At 39.2% G+C, this 20,381-nt stretch overlaps 1 protein-coding gene and 1 long non-coding RNA gene across 2 annotated transcripts in view; both read left to right on the top strand.

The window, feature by feature from the left end:
* The first annotated feature begins 648 nt into the window (after positions 1–648).
* Positions 649–4,372, top strand: LOC107804877 ((S)-coclaurine N-methyltransferase-like). The gene is made up of 8 exons (XM_016628816.2): positions 649–962; positions 2,046–2,154; positions 2,318–2,542; positions 2,949–3,048; positions 3,132–3,242; positions 3,365–3,448; positions 3,648–3,706; positions 3,896–4,372. The coding sequence occupies exons 1-8, from the start codon at positions 776–778 to the stop codon at positions 4,086–4,088; spliced, it is 1,068 nt and encodes a 355-aa protein (XP_016484302.1). The 5' UTR covers positions 649–775; the 3' UTR covers positions 4,089–4,372.
* Positions 4,373–6,698: 2,326 nt separating this feature from the next.
* Positions 6,699–20,381, top strand: part of LOC142177449 (uncharacterized) — a 40,639-nt gene continuing 26,956 nt past the window's right edge. Inside the window, exon 1 of the long non-coding RNA XR_012705879.1 lies at positions 6,699–6,770. This is a non-coding gene — a long non-coding RNA (uncharacterized LOC142177449). The remainder of the gene's footprint in view (positions 6,771–20,381) is intronic.

Here is a 20,381-nt window from a genome sequence, read left to right as displayed (position 1 = left end):
GATGAATTTCGGCATCAAGCACCCAAGACATGTAGCTTTTGCCCGATATATCCAGGGCTACAAACTCAAGTTTAGAAAGATTTGACATTATTTAGAAAAAGAAAGTTCGTACCTCTGATACTTTCAAAGTATTTTCTCGAGATGGCAGAGTCTCGTGCTGATAACGTGTTATAAAATAAAGACTGTAAAGTAAAAACAAGTATAGAGAGAAACTGATATATTATTCAAACTTCAAACTTCTGTACATAATGAACTGAATTCTCCTCTATTTATAGAAGAAAGGAAGCTGCTGTGTAAGCTGCTACTGCAAGCTGCTGTGTAAGCTGCTGTGTAAGCTGCTTGTAAGCTGCTGCTCTAAACTGTTGTACCAGATATAGATAATCTTCTATCATGGGTAATATTTATCCATAACGGAGTACCGAAAGGGTAAGCTTCTTCAGGAGGCTTATTTCCAATAGAGTACTAAATAGATAAACATATTTATGGTGGAGTCTCATATGGATAAACTTTTTCAGGAAGCTTATTTACAACGGAGTTCTAAATGAACATCCATAATATAATATATTCATAACAATACTGGTAATATAAAAATTCTTTATTGTAACTTAAACTCAATTATTAAATAAAAAAATTTCCACTTCATCATTGCAAAGGTGAGGCAGTGCCCATAACTTGTAGATAAGCCCTGTACTGTAAAAGTGAACATAAAAGAGAAATTTAATTGCACAGCGGCCATTTTTGCTTCTCCTAATTAGTCCTTAAGCAGATCAGAAAGATGGATGCGATAGTACAGATGCCTTACAATTCTACGGTGCGTTTAATGCTGTCTTCTCTTGAGCGCAACCTCTTGCCTGACGCCGTTATACGGCGGCTCACACGACTGCTCTTAGCTGCCCGACTTCGTTCCAGTTACAAGCCTTCCGCTGAGCTTCAGCTCTCTGACCTTCTCCAGTTTGTGCACTGTACGCACTTTTCTCTAATTTCAAGTTCAGTTTTAATTTCAGAAAATCATTGTTTTTCCACTACTACTGAAGCAAGGTGTATATATTGTGTGTTAAACTTTGTTTCTTAGTTCTATATATGGCCAAGTTTCACTTTTTTGCTGGAGCATGTAATTTGAAGAATTTAGTGTAACTTCTCAATTTTTAGGAAAATTCTAGGCGGTTTATGCATGTGAACGAAAAACAGTGGACAATCTAGTTTACAGGTTTAGATTTAGCAAAGGAAGGAATGTAAGCAAGTTAAATAGCAATTTACGTGCTCTTCTTTTGTCTTCGTTCCAACTTCAGTTGAACGAGATATTTTGATTTACTGTACCAATGAAACTTAAGTAAGGTAATAGACTACTTTAGAATGTGGTATTAGTGGTTGTTTGGCTAACGGACAAGTTATGCAGGACTAGTACATTTCTGTCATTTACGTGTTCCTATGTAGTTATATGTATATTTCACGTTGAACTCGGTGTAAAATAATTCATCGATTAGCATAACTAATGAAGGGATTATATATTTGGCAACACAATGCTCTATTTCGTACAACTTTCTTTTGTATTTGAGTATGTACAAGAAGATCTATAGGGAAAGTTTCCTAGGCAAAAGCGAGGCTTTCTGTTAATTTTAACCAAGGTGGGTTTCATATGGCACACAGTAGTAAAGTATTTGATTCTGTTAATATATGATACACTTTCAGTTTTTAGCTCAACTTTTATAACTTGTCTCTTAGTAGTAATCTGATGGCAGCAAAGGGCTGTGTGACCCAGAAGATGATGAAATACTGTTATGTTCATAGTTTTATCTGTTATTATGTAGGCTTAAGTGTCAAAATAATGAGGAATTTGGGTCTTGAGACACTAAAATTTGGAACAATGGCACCTTAGAATGGCCAACCAGTTGCATTAAGTACATAATGCTGGTAGACCGGAGAGAACAAGACTAAAGTGCTACGTCCAGTATATGCTTTATACTAATAAGGATGCGCTTCGATTGCTTGCCTGGACTTTCATGCTTCATCCTTTATAAAATTTTGATTGACTGCTTCTTTTACAGCTTTAAGAGAGATGCCTATAGCTGTGATGACTGAGAAGGCAAAGTCCCAACATTACGAGCTTCCTACATCTTTCTTCAAGATTGTTCTTGGAAAGCACTTCAAATATAGGCAAGTATCTATATCTCCATAACTCTAAACTTTTACCCTCCTTCTGCATTACCAATCTACTTTTTGTATTCATACTTATGCATAGAATGCAATATTCTGTTTTGTCACAACATCTGCTGAATATAATGTGATGGTCTTACTGGATTTTTTTGATACAATGCAGCTGCTGTTATTTCCGAGACAAGTCAAGCACTTTAGAGGATGCTGAAAAAGCAATGATGGAATTATACTGTGAAAGGTCACAGTTGAAAGATGGACACACTGTACTAGATGTTGGATGTGGCTGGGGATCTCTTTCTCTATACATAGCACAAAAATACAGTAGCTGCAAAATTACTGGAATTTGCAATTCAGTGACTCAAAAAGCACATATCGAAGAGCAATGCCGGTACTCTTTTTTATTTGCTTTGATGAGCTAAAGCATACTGTCGTTATGTTTTATGATGACTCAGGAAACATATAAGCGTTTCTAAGTCCTGCTTCATTTATTTATCAAAAGAAAAAATATCCTGCTTCATTAGTCTTTCAAATTTGCTGTTACGAAATCCATTTGGTGTTGGCTCTAGTTATCATTTAAATAACCTCATCTGAGAATCTTTATTATGTTAATTTAACCAGAGTCTTCCCTCAAAACGTTCACCACTATGTGGATTGTGTACACATTGTGGCGTTCCCATAGCTGGACAAAATTTTCTAAATGTTGATTTAGTGATATGGGTTTGTATAGTTTCTCTTCTAAAATAATGGAAAGATCAAGTTCTATATTGAAAACTATCTTATTTTTCTGAGTTTAGGGAACTTCAGCTGCAGAATGTGGAGATCATAGTTGCAGATATTAGCACATTTGAGATGGAAGGTTCCTATGATCGAATATTGTCTATTGAAATGTTTGAGGTATTGACTATAAACAGAGTATTTGTTTTCAGGTTACAATTTACAGTTATGGTATATAACTAAGAAACGTTTTCACTTCATAGCATATGAAGAACTACGGAGATCTCCTCAAGAAGATCTCCAGATGGATGAAGCCAGATGGTCTTCTTTTTGTTCATCATTTTTGCCACAAGGCATTCGCTTATCACTTCGAGGTACATAAGTTGATCTGCTGATGCATTGGTTTTTAGATAATGACGAATCTATTCACTAGAATAAATTCGAATATCAAATATCCCCTACTTCAATTACAGATATAGTACATAATTTTCTGCAGGATGTTAATGATGATGATTGGATCACTCGCTACTTCTTCAGTGGAGGTACAATGCCTTCTGCAAATCTCCTCCTTTATTTTCAGGTGAGCTTGTAAAATCCAACGTGCTGCTTGTTGCTTACATATTGTACATTCGATCACATAATCCATTGAAAGCTGCATAAATGACTAACAACTAACAGAAAATACAAGAAACAAGCGTTTTGCAGTTGAAAGAACATGCCTTTTGTGGCCTTAAACCATTTTGTGATTGCTTAGTTTTTACGGTGATTTTTGCATGCAGGATGATGTTTCTGTGGTTAATCACTGGCTCGTTAACGGAAAGCATTATGCACAGACAAGGTGAGTTTACATAGAGCATGATTGATGTGTTAGCGATAAAATGATATGGTTTGCCAATTTGAATATTTTTAGATAAAAAAGAAGGAAAAAAACACCTAGGCGCTGTTTAATGGGTTTAAGCTTACGAGAATATCCTTGCTCCTTGACTCCCATTTGATCAAACAACTAAATTAGTATACCCCTTTTCAGTGAAGAATGGCTTAAGAGAATGGACCAGAACAAAACTTGTATAAAGCCAATAATGGAATCAACTTATGGGAAGGATTCAGCTGTTAAGTGGACTGTCTATTGGAGAACATTTTTCATTTCAGTTGCTGAACTGTTTGGCTACAACAATGGAGAAGAATGGATGGTTGCACATTTCCTCTTCAAGAAGAAATGATTTGGCAACTGTCCCCTCTTATACTGCAAACAAACTGTAGAAGAAATAAGCATGTCTGCTCAGCTGTCCACATGCATTTTACCCAAAAGCCTCAATAAGAGAACACTCTGTACGTCTCATGTTTGAAGAGTTGGATCTTGCACTGATCTCCTTACTTACAGAGCATTAGGAGAGTAGATGTGCCGATTGTTGTGATCTTAATTTGCATATTCGTTTCTTGCTTAACGCATTTAGGAGGATGTAATGCTATCAATGTTGTTCCTAATCAAGTTTTACCCATCAAATTCAAATTCTAGAGTAGAACTTCGGATTGACTCCATTAATACTTCTGGTTAATGCATCTAATTGAGTTACTTAAGACACATAGAATGACTTTCCAGCTAGGGACTCTCGTACCATCGGAACCAGAAATAAGCAATGAGTTTCTGGACAGAATTGTATAAACAAAGCACAACATCAATGAGGACGTGAGCAATATATAAGATTTCAGAAAATGGGCTTCAGAGAAAGTAGGAGTTTACCTCACACTAGCTAGGGATAAGTAAGTAACCATTGTTTATCCTTTGAAGGGATGGGTGTAATGCCCCGACCCTGGGATCATTAGTACGTGTTAAACTTTCAATCTTATGTGCTTGCATATGTGACAAAATAGGTGATAGTAGGGTGCAAACATGATTGAATGTATTTCACCTGTTGGAAGCGGTTAGTTGAGTTTGGCGTTAAATGAGCGTTTTGGAGACGAGAAGTTGGAAATTCATTAGTGATTATTGTCACACCTCACCAGAAAACATTGAAATCTTGTGCATGCCACAAGATCCATGAAGGCCAAGGACGGGGCCAAGTGAAAAGAGGCAACCAAAGGAGGTGTTGGCATAGAGACATGGTAAGCACGTGTGGTATTAGCACAAGAAGATGGTGCAATGGTGGAGCACACTCTTGGTAAGGAAAACCGAAAACGCAGGAGGCACAGAGCATACACAGGGCGTGGTGACCGAGCATGGTGAAGCAAATGTGGGAGGCATGGTGCACAAGCAAGGCTCGCAGCATTAGGGTGGCATAGCGCCAACGAGTAAGGCATATGCACAAGGCAAAATAGTCATGGATGACACCATACACGCACGGGACATCACGCGCAAGGATGACATTGTACTTGGCAAGGTCGAGTGTCTAGAAATGGCGAGCCATGCACAGATGGTGTATGTGATGACCCGATAGGTCATTTTTTCAGTTTTAGCCCTCAATTCTCTGTTTCAAAGCCTCAATTAGCTTCGTTTAGCCTTCTTTGATTTGCGTGCACAGTCTGTGCCTTCTTCCGAAAGGTTATTATGTGGAAAAAATTGAGAACAATGTGAAATTGTGCCTTAAAACTCATTTGAGTTGACTTCGGTCAATGTTATGAGCAAACGGACCCGGATCAATATTTTACGATCCCGGTGGGTCCATATCGTGATTTGGAACTTGGGCGTATGCCCGGAATCGAATTCAGACGTCCTTAGCTTGAATTATTGTAATTTGTTGAAAACTAGAAGCTTAAAGGTTTAAAGAATTCATAAATTTGACCGTAGTTTAACTTTGTTGCTACCGGGTTCGGATTTCGATTTCGAAACTTGGTATACGTCCATTTCAGTATTTATGACTTGTTTGCAAAATTTGATGCAAAACGGAGTTCATTTGACGTGATTCAGATGTCTGGTTGAGAAATTGCATGTTCTTAAGTTTCATTGAAAACTTCATTAGTTTTGTTGTCCGATTCACAGTTCTAAGTATTATTTTGGTGTTTTAATCGCACGAGCGAGTTCGTATGATATTTTTGAACTTGTGTGCATGTTTGGTTTGGATCCCCGAGGGCTCAGGAGAGTTTCGGATAGGCTACGGAGTGGTGTTGGGGAGAGTTCGCATTTGCGAGCCTGGTCTGGGTTGGGGGGTGTTCGCATTTGCGGACATAGAATCTTCGCAATTGTGACCACTATCCACTTGGTGCTTCTTCGCATTTGCGAAGTATAGTTCGCATTTTCGGACTGCTTTGGTTCGCATTTGCGACAAAATTGTCGCATTTGCGATGGCAACAGGCTCAGTGGCTTCTTCGCATTTGCGAGGGGTTGATCACTTTTGCGATCATCGTAAATGCGAAGTTTGTATCGCATTTGCGATAATTGCAGCTGGGTAAAAGAGGGGGGAAACGGGATTTAGCTCATTTCTTTCAAACTTTCAACCCTAAACAGCCTAGAGGCAATTTTCCCAAGAGACTTTCTTCCTAAATTCATTGGTAAGTGACTTTAATCTACTTCTTTTCAATTACCCATTATATTTCATAAGATTTCAACATAAAATCTAAGGATTTACATGGTAGAAATTAGGGATTTGGGTAGAATTGGAAATTTTTGTAAAATTGAGATTTAGACCTCGAAATGAGGTTAGATTTCGAATTGAATTACATAACCGGGCTCGTGGGTGAATGGGTGATCGGGTTTTGGTCCGAACCTCGGGTTTTGACCAAGCGAGCCCGGGGTTGACCTTTGTTGACTTTTTAAATAATTATCTCAATTGAACCCCTTTTATTCGTGGATAATTTCTAAGGCTTATTTTGAATCGCTTAATTAATAATTTGCTAGATTTGATTGGTTTGAAGGCTTGTTCGAAAGGCAAGGTCATGGTTGAATCTTGAGTTGATTGCAAAGTGAGGTAAGTATTGGGTCTAACCTTGATTTGAGGGAATTAGGAACCTGTGAGCTATGTGTTATGTGCTATGTGAATTACATGTGAAGTGGCATATATGCGAGGTAACGCGTGTATATACGCCATCAAATTACGTGTTTCCATGCTTTCTCGTATTTCATTAATTGTTATTCATGATTTAGCCATTACATTACTTGTTTTCCCTATCTTCATTGCTTCATGTTATATCTTGTTTTCATGCCGTAATTGTTGTCACACCCCGAAATCGAGGAGCGCGATCGGCGCTCAACCGAGTAATCCCAGTCGAGCAAGCCTAATTTACATTAACCTCTCATCATTACTCATGCACGATTTACCATAACATAATAAGATCTTGACTTTCATATTAAATACACTTGGCTCAATGGCCCATATTTTCTTTCTCGTGGTAGTTACACAACTCTATAAATAGCTGTAAATACTGTGAACATAAATACATGACAAAACTCAAATCTTTAATTACATGACCCACAGTGTACATGGAGCTTCTATGACAATGGATACCTATATACATAAAACGAACTAGACCCAAACACCCACTAGAACTGTAGCGGGCTCACCATAAGCTGAGTAGTGAAGAAGATCCCTATCAAAGATCCATATCATCATGTAGAAGTATACCTGCATCCATTAAAATATGCAGCGCCCCCGGGCAAAAGGGGTGTGAGTACATGTGGAATAGTACTTGTATGTAAGGCAGTCAAAACAACATATGAAAATACGGTAACTCAAATAAAAGGCAAATAAAGTACATCAAAAAACTACGAAACATCCAATAAAATCACATTTCAAGTCTTATTATACTTGCATCCTTCTAACCTTCTTTTAGGATCAACTGCGCCATATGAACTATACGTGGAATACATAATATAATATAATTGCATCAACATGTACAAACAATGCCAACGAAAGTGGCACCTTCCTCCCTTATTTTACACATACTCATTTTGTAGACCGTCCTTAGTGTTCACATATCATATTATACACATATGCGTCTCATAGACCATTCACAACGTTCACCTACACAATACAAATAAACCTATTCAAGGGCTTGAAAATACCACATGAATCATGGTAACAATAAATGGGCTTAGATAGTCGTTAAAGTCAAGCAAATTTATTAAGAGCTTCCATTCAAATTTATCGATATTAAGTCGGGGATTCTTTATAACCACCCTCACACAAAGCGGTACTGCCGCCTCACCCAACATATGCGGGTGTAGGTGTATCACAATACCACAACTGCAACACAAAGCTATCATGCCACCTCACCCCAATATATGCGGGTAGAGGTGTCACGACCCAAACCGATGGGCCGCGACGGGTGCCCGAGTCCTACCTATTGAACACCCCTGAGCATGCGTATAAGATATAAACATGAATAACATCTGCTGAATTACGAAAATAACATGCATGAGGGAAATCTTCCCAAAAGACTTAAGTACATATACGTGCAGAATACGTAGGCCGAGCCGACAAGGCTGTTACAAATAACTATATACCCAAAACTGGAAGCCGACAAGTCCATATACCATCCAACTGTACATAACTGTCTACAGACCTCTAATAGAAAATACAATTGTACAAGGATGGGACTGGGCCACGTCATACCCATATAGGTATATAAGCATATCGTACCAAAATCAAAAGCAGCTGCGGATCAAGTGGAGCACGCCAACTCTCGCTGATCAAGAATCCTAAGAAGGGGGACTGTCTGCTTGCCTACCTGCACCTGCGGTCATGAAACGCAGGTCCCGGAAAATAGGGCGTCAATACGAATAATATACTGAGTATGTAAGGCATGAAAATCAGCATATAAGAGACATAGATGAAACATGGAATAAGGAATTCCGTTTATAAGTCTAAATAACTTTGCAAATCCTGAAACAGTTATAATATCATGCATGTGCATGTAAACGTCATGTCATGCATAGGTATATGTGTACATAACATCATCAAGCCTCTGAGGGCATCCCATCATATCATCTCGGCCACTGTGGGCAAAATTATCAACATATACCAACTGATCAGGTGGTGGTGCGTATATATATATATATATATATATATATATATATATATATATATATATATATATATATATATATATATATATATATATATATATATATATATATATATATATATATATATATATATATATATATATATATATATATATATATATATATATATATATATATATATATATATATATATATATATATATATATATATATATATATATATATATATATATATATATAAGTGTCATAAGACCATTATGCCTCTGATTAATATCATGAAATAGACTCTATCAACTTACGTATTTTCTGAGACCCATGAACAGACGATGGAATAATAAGACTTATGGGAAAACAAAAATATACACATCTGTAGCATTTCTACGAATAGAGTAATTTATGAAAGTTGTGCATTTGCTCGTTTCTCTTGTGTCGTATAGATCATGCCAAAAAGAAAGAAGGGATAGCCTTAACATACCTGGAGTAGGGAAAAATTCGTATGATATTCTTGAGAAGGATTGCACTGTACTCCCTTAGAGTTGCAAATTCCCGTTGTTATTACGCTGTGAAATTTCGTGTGAATTTCTTTACAAATCTAAGACTGTCGTCACTATAGTAGCATGAGGTCTCATATGAACTTCAAAAATCCCCTTACCTATATTCCTTGTTTTTCCTTTCTGTATAATCCTTGCCAAAAAATGAATTTGATATCTTTTGAAGATAAGCTAGAGATGACTAGGATAATTTCACTTGTTACGTGTAATTGCCTTAAGATTGTTGTCCATGCCTACTAATTAGTTTGTCTAAGGCAAGAGTCATTTAAGTCTTACTCTATTTGCTGCCACGTGGGGGGTTGTCCCCACCTACAATTATCCACAAATCCTTAATTACATGGTTAATATTTCATTAAACCAATCATTAACCAATTATCCACATAATTAAGATTTGTCTCAAATTACTTAAAATACTACTTATTTTTAATACACCTTATACATCATACTATCATGGCCATATGGTACCTTGTATGGTACTAGTCCATAAACACCGGGTATTATGGCTCGGATCATATTATATCCCAAATTGACCACCTTCGACGAAACTCGTTTTCTTTAATTCGTTTACCCTTTATCCTTCATGGCACTTACTTATCGCTTGTTATAAATAGCATAAATACATTAACCTCAAGATAATCTCATACCCGATTCTACGTCGATTAACTGAAGACGAAACTTTAACGTACGAAAACGCGAGATATAACATACTTTCTCCCTTAGAAACATCCTTCCTTGAATGTTTAACTTCCCGAGATCTATATAAGTTTGTCAGAGTCGCCTTTGTAACAATACTACTACCAACTCTTCCTGTAGAAACTCAATAATTCAACGCCACATAGGACCACAATCATTAATAACGACAATGGCCTCACACGACCAATGACAATAACTAACACAAGAATCCATACACGTACCTTAAGGTTGTGATGTCTTAGTCGGACCCTTCTCTGGAGGAGGAAATAAGTAGGGATATCTAGACTTTATGTCTTCCTCGGCCTCCCAAGTCATTTCTTCCACATTGTTGTTTCTCCAAAGTACTTTCACCGAAGTTGCGTCTTTAGTTCTCAATCTACGAACCTGTCTGTCTAATATAGCAATGGGAGTTTCTTCATATGATAGTTGCTATGTGACCTGAACATCGTCAACTGACACGATTCTGGAAGGATCTCCGATACATTTACGGAGCATAGACACATGAAAGACTGGATGTACAGACTCCAAGTCTGAAGGCAAGTCTAACTCATATGCTACTTGGCCTACCTTGCATGTGATCCTATATGGTCCAATGTACCGAGGGCTAAGTTTTCCTTTCTTACCGAACCTCATAACACCTTTCATTGGTGATACCTTTAGGAATACCCAGTCGTCAACCTGAAACTCCAAGTCTCGCCATCGATTATCCGCATAAGACTTCTGACGGCTTTGTGCTGCTAATAGCCTTTCCTGTATAAGATTAATTTTCTCGATTGCCTATTGTACCAATTCTGGTCCTACTAACGTAGTTTCCCCAACATCGAACCACCCTATAGGCAACCTACACTTCTGTCCGTAAAGAGCTTCATATGGAGCCATCTAAATACTGGAATGGTAGCTATTATTATATGTGAACTCAATAAGCGGCAGATGATCATCCCAGCTACCTTTGAAGTCTATCACACAAGCTCGTAACATATCCTTAAGTGTCTGAATAGTACGCTCCGCCTATCCATTTGTCTGGGGATGAAATGTTGTACTAAGACTTACCTGAGTCCCCAATCCTTTTTGGAAGGACCTCCAGAAGTTAGCTGTAAATTAAGCTCCTCTATCTGAGATAATAGATATAGGGACACCATGCAGTTGTACTAGCTCCTTAATATAAAGCCTTGCATAATCCTCTGCAAAATATGTAGTCCTAACGGGCAGAAAATGGACTGACTTTGTAAGCCTATCAACAATCACCCATATCGAATCGAACTTGCGTTGGGTACGAGGTAAGCCTACAATGAAATCCATATTGATTACTTCCCATTTCCAAGTCGGAATCTCCATAGCCTGCAATAATCCACCAGGTTTTTGATGTTCAATCTTAACCTGTCGACAGTTAGGACACTAAGCAACAAACTCCGCTATATCCATTTTTATTCCGTCCCACCAATATACTTCCCTGATATCATGATACATCTTTGTCACTCCTGGATGGATAGAATAACAAGAATAGTGAGCTTTTCCCATAACCTGTCGACGTAGCCCTGCAACATTAGGGACACATACTCGTCCTCGATATATGAGGACCCCATCTTCTGTAATTTCAAACGGTGTCTTCTCCTTCTGAGGGGTGGTATCCCTATAATGAACTAACACAGGATCCTCGTACTGGCGTTCCTTTACTTCAGTTACTAAAGAGGATGTTGTCGTATTCTGAATAGTAATTCCAATATCACCTGAGTCCAGTAACCGAACTCCAAGACTAGCTAGCTGATGAATCTCATGGGCTATTCCCCTCTTTTCTAGCTGTAAATATGACAGGCTACCCATAGATCTACGGCTGAGGGTGTCGGCTACTACGTTTGCCTTCCCCGAATGGTATAAAATATCAACACCATAGTTTTTAAGTAACTCCAACCATCTCCTTTGACGTAAATTCAATTCCTTTTGCTTGAAGATATACTGGAGGCTCTTATGATCCGTATAGATATAAACATAAATGCCATACAATTAGTGCCTCCACATCTTTAGTGCATGAATCATCGCGGCTAACTCTAAATCGTGGGTCGGGTAGTTCTTCTCGTGCTTTCTTAGTTGTCTAGAAGTATAAGCTACAACCTTACCATGTTGCATCAGTACACAACCCAATCCAATGCTCGAAGCATCACAATAAATAACATAACCATCGGTCCCTTCTGGGAGCGTTAGAACCGGTGCAGAAGTCAATTTGTCCTTCAATTCCTAGAAACTCCGTTCGCAAGCATCAATCCATTTATACTTTGCTACCTTCTGAGTCAACTTTGTCAAAGGTGATGAAAGGGAATTAAATCCCTCTACAAATCTCCTGTAATAACCTGGCAAACCGAGAAAGCTACGAACATCCGTCGGTGTCGTGGGTCTAGGCCAAGTCTTTACTACCTCAATCTTTTATGTATCAACCCATATACCTTCACTCGAAATGATATGCCCAAGGAAGGCTACAGAACTCAACCAGAATTCACATTTAGAGAATTTTGCATACAACTTCACTTTTCGTAGAACTCTGAGCATAGTACGCAAATAATATGCATGCTCAGCCTCTGAACGTGAATAAATCAACATATCCTCGATAAATATAATTACGAATAGATCTAAAAAGGGTCTGAACATACGGTTCATCAAATCCATGAATACTGTTGGGGCATTGGTCAAAACAAATGACATAACACGAAACTCAAAGTGCTCATATCTGGTCCAGAATGTTGTCTTTAGAATATCTTTCTCTTTAACCCTTACCTTATGGTACCCGGACCTCAAATCTATCTTTGAGACACACTTGGCACCTTCGGAAGACCTGGAAGCTCATTGGAAAAAACATCGGGAAACTTATTAACCACAGGGATGGACTGAAAGGTTGGTAACTCGACTTCCACATCCCAAAAACCAAACTAAGTGATAAATATAGCCCTCTCTGATCATCTTCCTTACCTTGAGATAGGAAATAAATTTACCTCTCGGCGATGTCGTATTACCCTTCCATTCCAAAACAGGCTCCCCTGGAAATGGAAATCGGACTATCTTCGATCTACAATCAACGTTGGTATGACAAGAAGCCAACCAATCAATACCCATTATAACATCAAATTCTACCATATCTAACTCGATTAGGTATGCTACGGTAGATCGACTATGAGCTCCTATTATACAACCTCTATATACTCGCTTAGCTATCACTGATCCCCCAACAGGTGTAGACACCTCAAAAGGTTTAACCAATTCAAATTTTATTCCAAACTTACTAGCAACCAACAGAGTAACATATGATAAAGTGGAACCTGGGTCAATCAGTGCATATACATCATATGAGAAGACTGATAATATACCTGTAACAACATCAGGCGATGACTCCTGATCATGTCGTCCTGCCAATGCATAAATGCAATTTTGAGGACCACTCGAGCTAATGCTCCGCCTCTGCCTCTACCACGACTCATTGGTGCTTATGAACCTTTCCCAGGGGGCGTACTAATGATGTCGAACCAGCTACAGAGTCTGTTGGCTGAGCTATGCTTGCATCACCTCTCATCGGACAATCCCTCATAACGTGGCCCGGATAACCACAAGTATAACAAACACCCAACCCTATACGGCACTGCCCGGCATGCTGCTTACCACACTGATCACATCGTGGCAAGGGAGGCCTCATCTGACTTGACTCGCCCCTATACTGAGGCCCTGAAATTCTGACCAGGCCCTGAATATATGGAACGATCAAATCTCTTACCGCCAAACTGAGGGGGTGCGCTAGCCGATGGCTGGGATGGATACCTCAGGTATTGTGGTCTTTGACCACCTCAAAACTCACCAGAAGGACCCGAAGACCACGCTCTCTTATTCTGGGCCCTATCATGCTCACGATCGGCCCTCTGCTTCTGCTTACACTCCTCTACACCCTGAGCGTATGCCTGAATACTAGAAATATCCATATATGGATGAAGTAAGACCGATATACAATCGTTAAGCAAGTGCGGCTCTAACCCCATCACGAACCGGTGAACCCGATCCTCCATCTTAGATACAATAGTGGGAGCATACCTAGCCAATAAATCAAACTGAAGACTGTATTCTCGAACACTCATGTTTCCCTGCCGAAGGGTCAAGAACCTATCAACTCTGGCCCGTCTAAGCTCTAGTGGCAGATAATGACGAAGAAAAGCTTCTGTAAACTCCTGCCATACTGCTGGAGGGGCATCCTCACCTCTGGACAATTCCCAAGACTCGTACCAATTAACTGCAACATCTTGGAGTCTATAGGAAGCTAGCTCAACTGACTCAGTCGAAGTGGCCTTCATTACCCTCAACGTCCTCTGCATTCTATCAATAAATACCTGAGGGTCCTCATTTGGATCTGCCCCCGTGAATACCGGAGGGTCTAAATTAATGAAATCGCGAACCCTCGCACTGACGGACCTATCTGCATGACCAATACCAACTTCCTGACTTCGAGCCTGTGCAACTACTAATCGAGGAAACAACCTACCTTTTGACTATGATCGATGTCGGCAATTAAACATGAACATACAAATTTCACATTCTTCCCGTTTTTAAATAGCCCAAGTATACTCAATATTTTTCAACCAACTCAATCAACTCAAGCAACCTCTCAACAACCACCTTACCTCAAGAGAAGACTCATTACCACTAAGCATCCTCAACACACGCACTCACCCAACACAAGAAAGTATACAATTTCACCAATCCGTCATGAAATCAAGTGCCCTCACCACAAGCAAAAGAGTGAATATCAAAGTAGTCCACAAATTTAAGTATGTCATTGAACATAAATTAAGGACATCATACAATTGAACAACATTCACTCACTCTCACAAAGAATTCATGTGCACCCCGTGGTCATACCATAAGCTTGCCCGTAGTGTACATCTCTACTAATCTAAGCTAGCTAAATCTAGGATCAATTAGGACTTTAAGGTTGTAATGTAGGCTTAGGGACGGGTAGGATACATTTAGGAATAGTGACTAACCCTCCTAAGCACTTTAATACACTACACTCATAATTCAAGCGCAATATCTTCTCAACCCATTCACTTGTCATACACCATAACTAACATGAAACTATTTTCCATCAAGCACCTCTATGGTTTCACTAGCACGAGTGAGAAGGATAAGGAGGTGTGTCTTTCTACATTAGTTGAACTTTTGTTTGCTCTTTCTTGTAAAAAATTTCCTCTTTTTTTTTTTTACACACTCCATACATTGAAGTTCATAAGCTAGTGACCTTTATTCACAATTTGAGTGCACCTTAAGGGCCCTTCCATGGTTCCACTCGAAATCCACTTCCTAATATCTCCCTTTACTTCTTTTAGCGACTAAGTGCCTTAGGAGGTAAAGGTTCAACAATCTCAAATTAAGAACAACTAGGAGTACGGCTTGTAATGTGGTTGCCAAGGAAACGGTCTATAGGCTCAAAGGGCTAGCAATGGGAGAATTTTATTTGTCAGTGACAAGCACCTTTATGGTCAAGCAAGAAACGCCTATGTCATCTCCTAGACTAGCACAACTTAATGATTTTGCGTTGATTAACACACGGGGCAAGTTTTAGACTTCACAGGGCAGCACAGAATATCAACAATCCTTACACACACATGGCACTTGACTCACTCAAGACGGTTCTGTGTGACTCTCAAGTCAAGCAAGCATATCAAGTTGAGGATTTTTAAGCAACAATACACTAGTGGCATACAAGTCAATCAACTGAGAAAAAGGCGTCAAAGAGTAGGCTACTTAATCTACTTGGGCATTACAATTCAAATCATATATGTAGGACGACAGCAAACATGTCAACGGGTACCTCAGAGCAATCTCAGATTTCTCCCTTATCCTACTCCAAAAAAAAAAAATACCTGATTCGATCTACACCCTTGGAAAAGAATCGACGTCCAAAGAAAAATCAAGGGATACTACCTAACTATTAAAAATAAAACAAAATAAAATCTTTTTGGTATTTTTTAGTCGGACTTTAATCCCTCAAAAAAATTGTCCAATAGATCCATCGTCGGGAAAAGTCCCCAAATTTTTTTTTTTTGTTTGTAATCTAGCTAATTAGACTATGTTAGTCTTAAACTAAGCTAAAAGGTGATTAAAAAAAATAATAACACTAAAAGTTTTATACAATTCAAGGAGTATTCCCTCCACCCCACACTTAAACAATGCATAGTCCTTGATGCTTAATAAATTTGAAAATAAGGTAAGGTGGAAAGAAAGAACTCCCTGTCAGTCGGAGTCTGCCTCATCAGGATGCCAACCAGCTGCGGCAATGGGCTCATCATCATCTCCAAAGGGTACCAAAGCCATTGGTCCTATAACTTCATCATCATCCGCATCCTCATTATCAGATTCTTTGTCAGTGTTTTCATCCTCAGATGGATGAACGGGACTGCCTGGTGCTATGCCCAACATCTCCTTGGAAGAACTGGAGAGATCACTTCGCAATTGCGTGCGCTCCTCATCTGACACCCCAAGCTTGCTCATAATAACATTGAGGGATTTGTAAAGATACCTGTTGAAATTTTCGTCCCTCTCATTCCTAGCAGCTTGGGTGAGCTTGGATGTGGGTTCTAGCATGGATGTGATGTCTAACAATGCTGTGGGTGCCTCCACTACCTCATCATAGCCAGGGTACTCTGGTACCCCACGAGAGAGCATGTATTGTGTCAGGATGTTGCCAAAAAATAACCTTTTGATTCTTCCTCCAAAACGGGTGCGGGTCATCTCCCCAAGCATGAGCTCACCCACATTTATGGGGCGCCCGGTCATCAAAAAGTAGATCACGCACACTCGAGCTTGAGTTCACTCAGTATTATGTTCAACAGGCATTAATCTAGCTTTCACAAAGTTTTGCCAAACCTTGGCCGTTTTGTTGAAGTCGAACCGGAGCATTTCAAGGTGAATATTTCCCTTAGTTCGCGTCCATTTTGCATTAGAGTCAACGCCACAAAGTGTGTGACGTATTGCTTGGTAGCTTGGACTTTTGACGAACTTTCGAAGCCTTCGTGGGTTAGGACTATCAACTCCCAAAAAATGACACAAGTCTTTCTATCCATTGGAATTTCCTTTCCTCTGACCCACGACATGTCATTTTTCTCGTTCCAGTTGGCATATAACTCTCTTACTATGCTGAGATTTGTCGGGCCCGGTTATTTCGACCCCTAGACGCCCCCAACTCATATAAAATCCAATCTAAACTTATTTTTGAGGGAGAGGACGTGATTTAGAGAAAGGAGGGAGGCGCAAAACACTCGAAAGCAAGGATTTGATAAATTATTCCATCCCTTTCCTAGTATTCATTGATTTTATGTTTGAAAACATTATTTTTCATGATTGTATGAACATGAATGGCTAAGAAACCTATTGTTCTAGGGTCATGGGTATACATGAATGTTGATATTTGAAGTTTAATTTAACGAAGTTGATTTTATCATATTGGGTTATTTATTTAATTCTTTTTTTAATTATTTTGCTGAGTAGCTAAAAGGGAAATACTATCTACGAATCTAGAGTTGAACTCGAAAGTGGGAACTCTAGATTGCATATAGAATTAAATAGAGCAAGTTCTTAAACCCGGGCATCGGGGAACGGATTCGCAATTAGGATAGACATACACCTAATTACCTTGCTCGGTTGCAATACAGGAATTGTAAATGCGTTCTTGTTAATCTTAATTCCATAGACATATAGGTATTAAGTTAGCTTGAATAGGCGAGTAAGGACTCGACAGATTCTTATGAGTAATATCAACCCTGTCAATCAACAATCCAGATAAATTAATTAGTTATTTTAAGCTAAGAATGCAACATGATTGTTAGATAACCCGTGACCCTGGAATATTATCTCCTATTGATTGTTATTCAAAACTATTTAAGTGTTGTGGATGATAGGGAAATTCTCATCCAACACAAAGATGAGAATGAATCAAGAGATGTTGCCTAAGGTCATCGTGAGAGGCAAGCTGACCCCACACTTAAAACCTAAGGCTATGTATAATCGAATCATAATATTGATTCAATGTGCACCAATGTGTCATCACAAGGCTATAGGTACTTAGACTTCCCTATGCCATAAAATTCAATTAGTCTAACATGGCCGTAACTTAACTATAGTGCAAGCATAACAAAGCTAAAGTCTACATTACTACACTATTTTAGTACACTAACTACAACTTACAAAAGTTTACAACAAGATACAATACCCCTACAACACCCCACACTTCACCTAAACTCATATACAACTACACTCGGCTACTTAAACTTCACCGGTGTTCAAATTTACTCTCTTAAGCATTTTGACAAACACCTTGTGGGCATCAATTGTGCTCTTCTATTTCAACAATGGTGGGAGAAGGTGGGCCTCCCAAATTTACATGAAGTAGAGGAAATTATAGTTTACTACTTCAAACACAACTGTCTACCAAAGTTTTGCACCAATTTCGTGTATAATCATTCCACCCACAATAACATCTAAATATTTTTAAGAGACCTAGGGGGTTTGAGGATTGGGGGGAGATAGAAGACTACAAATTCTCTAAGAACTTCCAAAATACAAGAAAAGAGATAACAAGAAGAAAATACCTTAGAGTCTTGAGATGGAATTGAGCAAGGAATATTGAAGAATATGAGAACTTGAGAAAAAAGGGGAAGAAGAAGAAGAGATCGTGTGTTTTTGGAGAGAATGGGGGGTTTTGGGTTTTAGCTATCTTAATTTAGGTGGGTGAATGGGTTTGGGTAATTGGGTATGGGTTGGGTTGTGAGTGTATATGGGTAATTGGGTAGGGTATTTTTAATTAAATAAAGAAAATGAAAAAAATAAAAAAATAAAAACTCACCTGGACCGCCAGCCCAGCGCCCTACGCTGGGGCTGGCGCTGAAGCTTCAGAGCTACTGCAAAGTGCGCCACAGGCAGCGTGGGGCGCTAGCCTGAGCGCTCAATTCGCTGATTTTTGCTTTTTTTTTAAACAATCCCGACTATCGGAGCACTAAATATATACATTACACACATTCCACACCATTTCAACCTACAAAGAAACAAATTATGGCCTATAAAAGAAAAAACTATGCTTCGAAAGCGGTAAAAATTGGGTTGCCTCCCAACGAGCGCCTAATTTAACGTCGCGGCACGACTCAACACATGTTTAAGCATCTGCTAAGTCCACTGAGGTCTTGTGACGTGCAATGTCACCACCTCAATAATGTTTTATTCTCTGGCCATTTACCAAGAAGGTACCACTTGAGCTAGTATCACGCAGTTCCACCGCTCTGTGAGGCCTCACACTTACCACAACAAAAGGACCTGCCCAACGAGACTTAAGCTTTCCAGGGAATAGCTTCAACCTTGAATTGAACAAGAGAACTTCTTGACCCGGATCAAACTCTCGATGTTGAACGTGCTTGTCATGCCACCTCTTTGTCTTTTCTTTATATAATTTGGCATTTTCATATGCGTGCAATCGAAATTCATCAAGCTTGTTGAGTTGCAGCAACCTATTCTCACCAGCTGAGTCCATATCCATGTTTAGCTTTTTGATCGCCCAATAAGCTTTATGTTCAAGCTCTACGGGCAAGTGGCATGCCTTCCCATAAACCAACCTATATGGAGAAGTACCTATGGGAGTCTTGTATGCAGTTCGATATGCCCATAATGCATCATCCAGCTTCCCTGCCCAGTCTTTTCTATTTCCACTTACTGTTTTCTCCAGAATCTGCTTTGCCTCTCTGTTTGAAACTTCTACTTGACCACTCGTTTGGGGATGATAGGCAGTGGAAACTTTGTACTTAACTCCATACTTTGTAAGAACATTATTCAGCAATTTGTTACAAAAGTGAGTTCCTCCGTCGCTTATTAACACTCTTGGAGTCCCAAAGCGCGTGAAGATGTGCTTCTTTACAAAGCTTACCACTACCTTTGCATCATTAGTAGGAAGAGCAATGGCCTCCACCCACTTAGAAACATAGTCGACCGCCACCAAGATGTACCTGTGACCATTAGAATATGGGAACGGTCCCATGAAATCAATCCCCCAAACATCAAACAGCTCTACTGCCAGAATATTTTGCAAAGGCATTTCGTGCTTCCTCGTGATAGTTCCGGTTCTTTGGCATCTGTCACACTTTTTAACAAAGGCAAGTGCATCCTTAAATAATTTTGGCCAATAGAAACCTGATTGTAGCACTTTTTGGTTGGTTCTATCCCCACCGTGATGACCTCCATATGGCGAAGCTTGACAGCCATGCAATATTGCATTCATCTCTTCCTCAGGAACACACATT

Source organism: Nicotiana tabacum, chromosome 23 (genome assembly GCF_000715075.1).
Source record: "Nicotiana tabacum cultivar K326 chromosome 23, ASM71507v2, whole genome shotgun sequence".
NCBI lineage: Eukaryota > Viridiplantae > Streptophyta > Magnoliopsida > Solanales > Solanaceae > Nicotiana > Nicotiana tabacum.
Note: the sequence above shows the minus strand (reverse complement) of the source record. Positions and strands in the feature narration are given on the sequence as shown.

What these genes read in the sequence shown, in the direction of transcription:
- LOC107804877 (XM_016628816.2), top strand. Translation starts at nt 776, where the DNA reads ATGGATGCGATAGTACAGATGCCTTACAATTCTACGGTGCGTTTAATG. An exon ending in CATATCGAAGAGCAATGCCG is followed by an intron (nt 2,543 to 2,948) that starts GTACTCTTTTTT and finishes TTCTGAGTTTAG; the next exon opens with GGAACTTCAGCTGCAGAATG. An exon ending in TGTCTATTGAAATGTTTGAG is followed by an intron (nt 3,049 to 3,131) that starts GTATTGACTATA and finishes TTCACTTCATAG; the next exon opens with CATATGAAGAACTACGGAGA.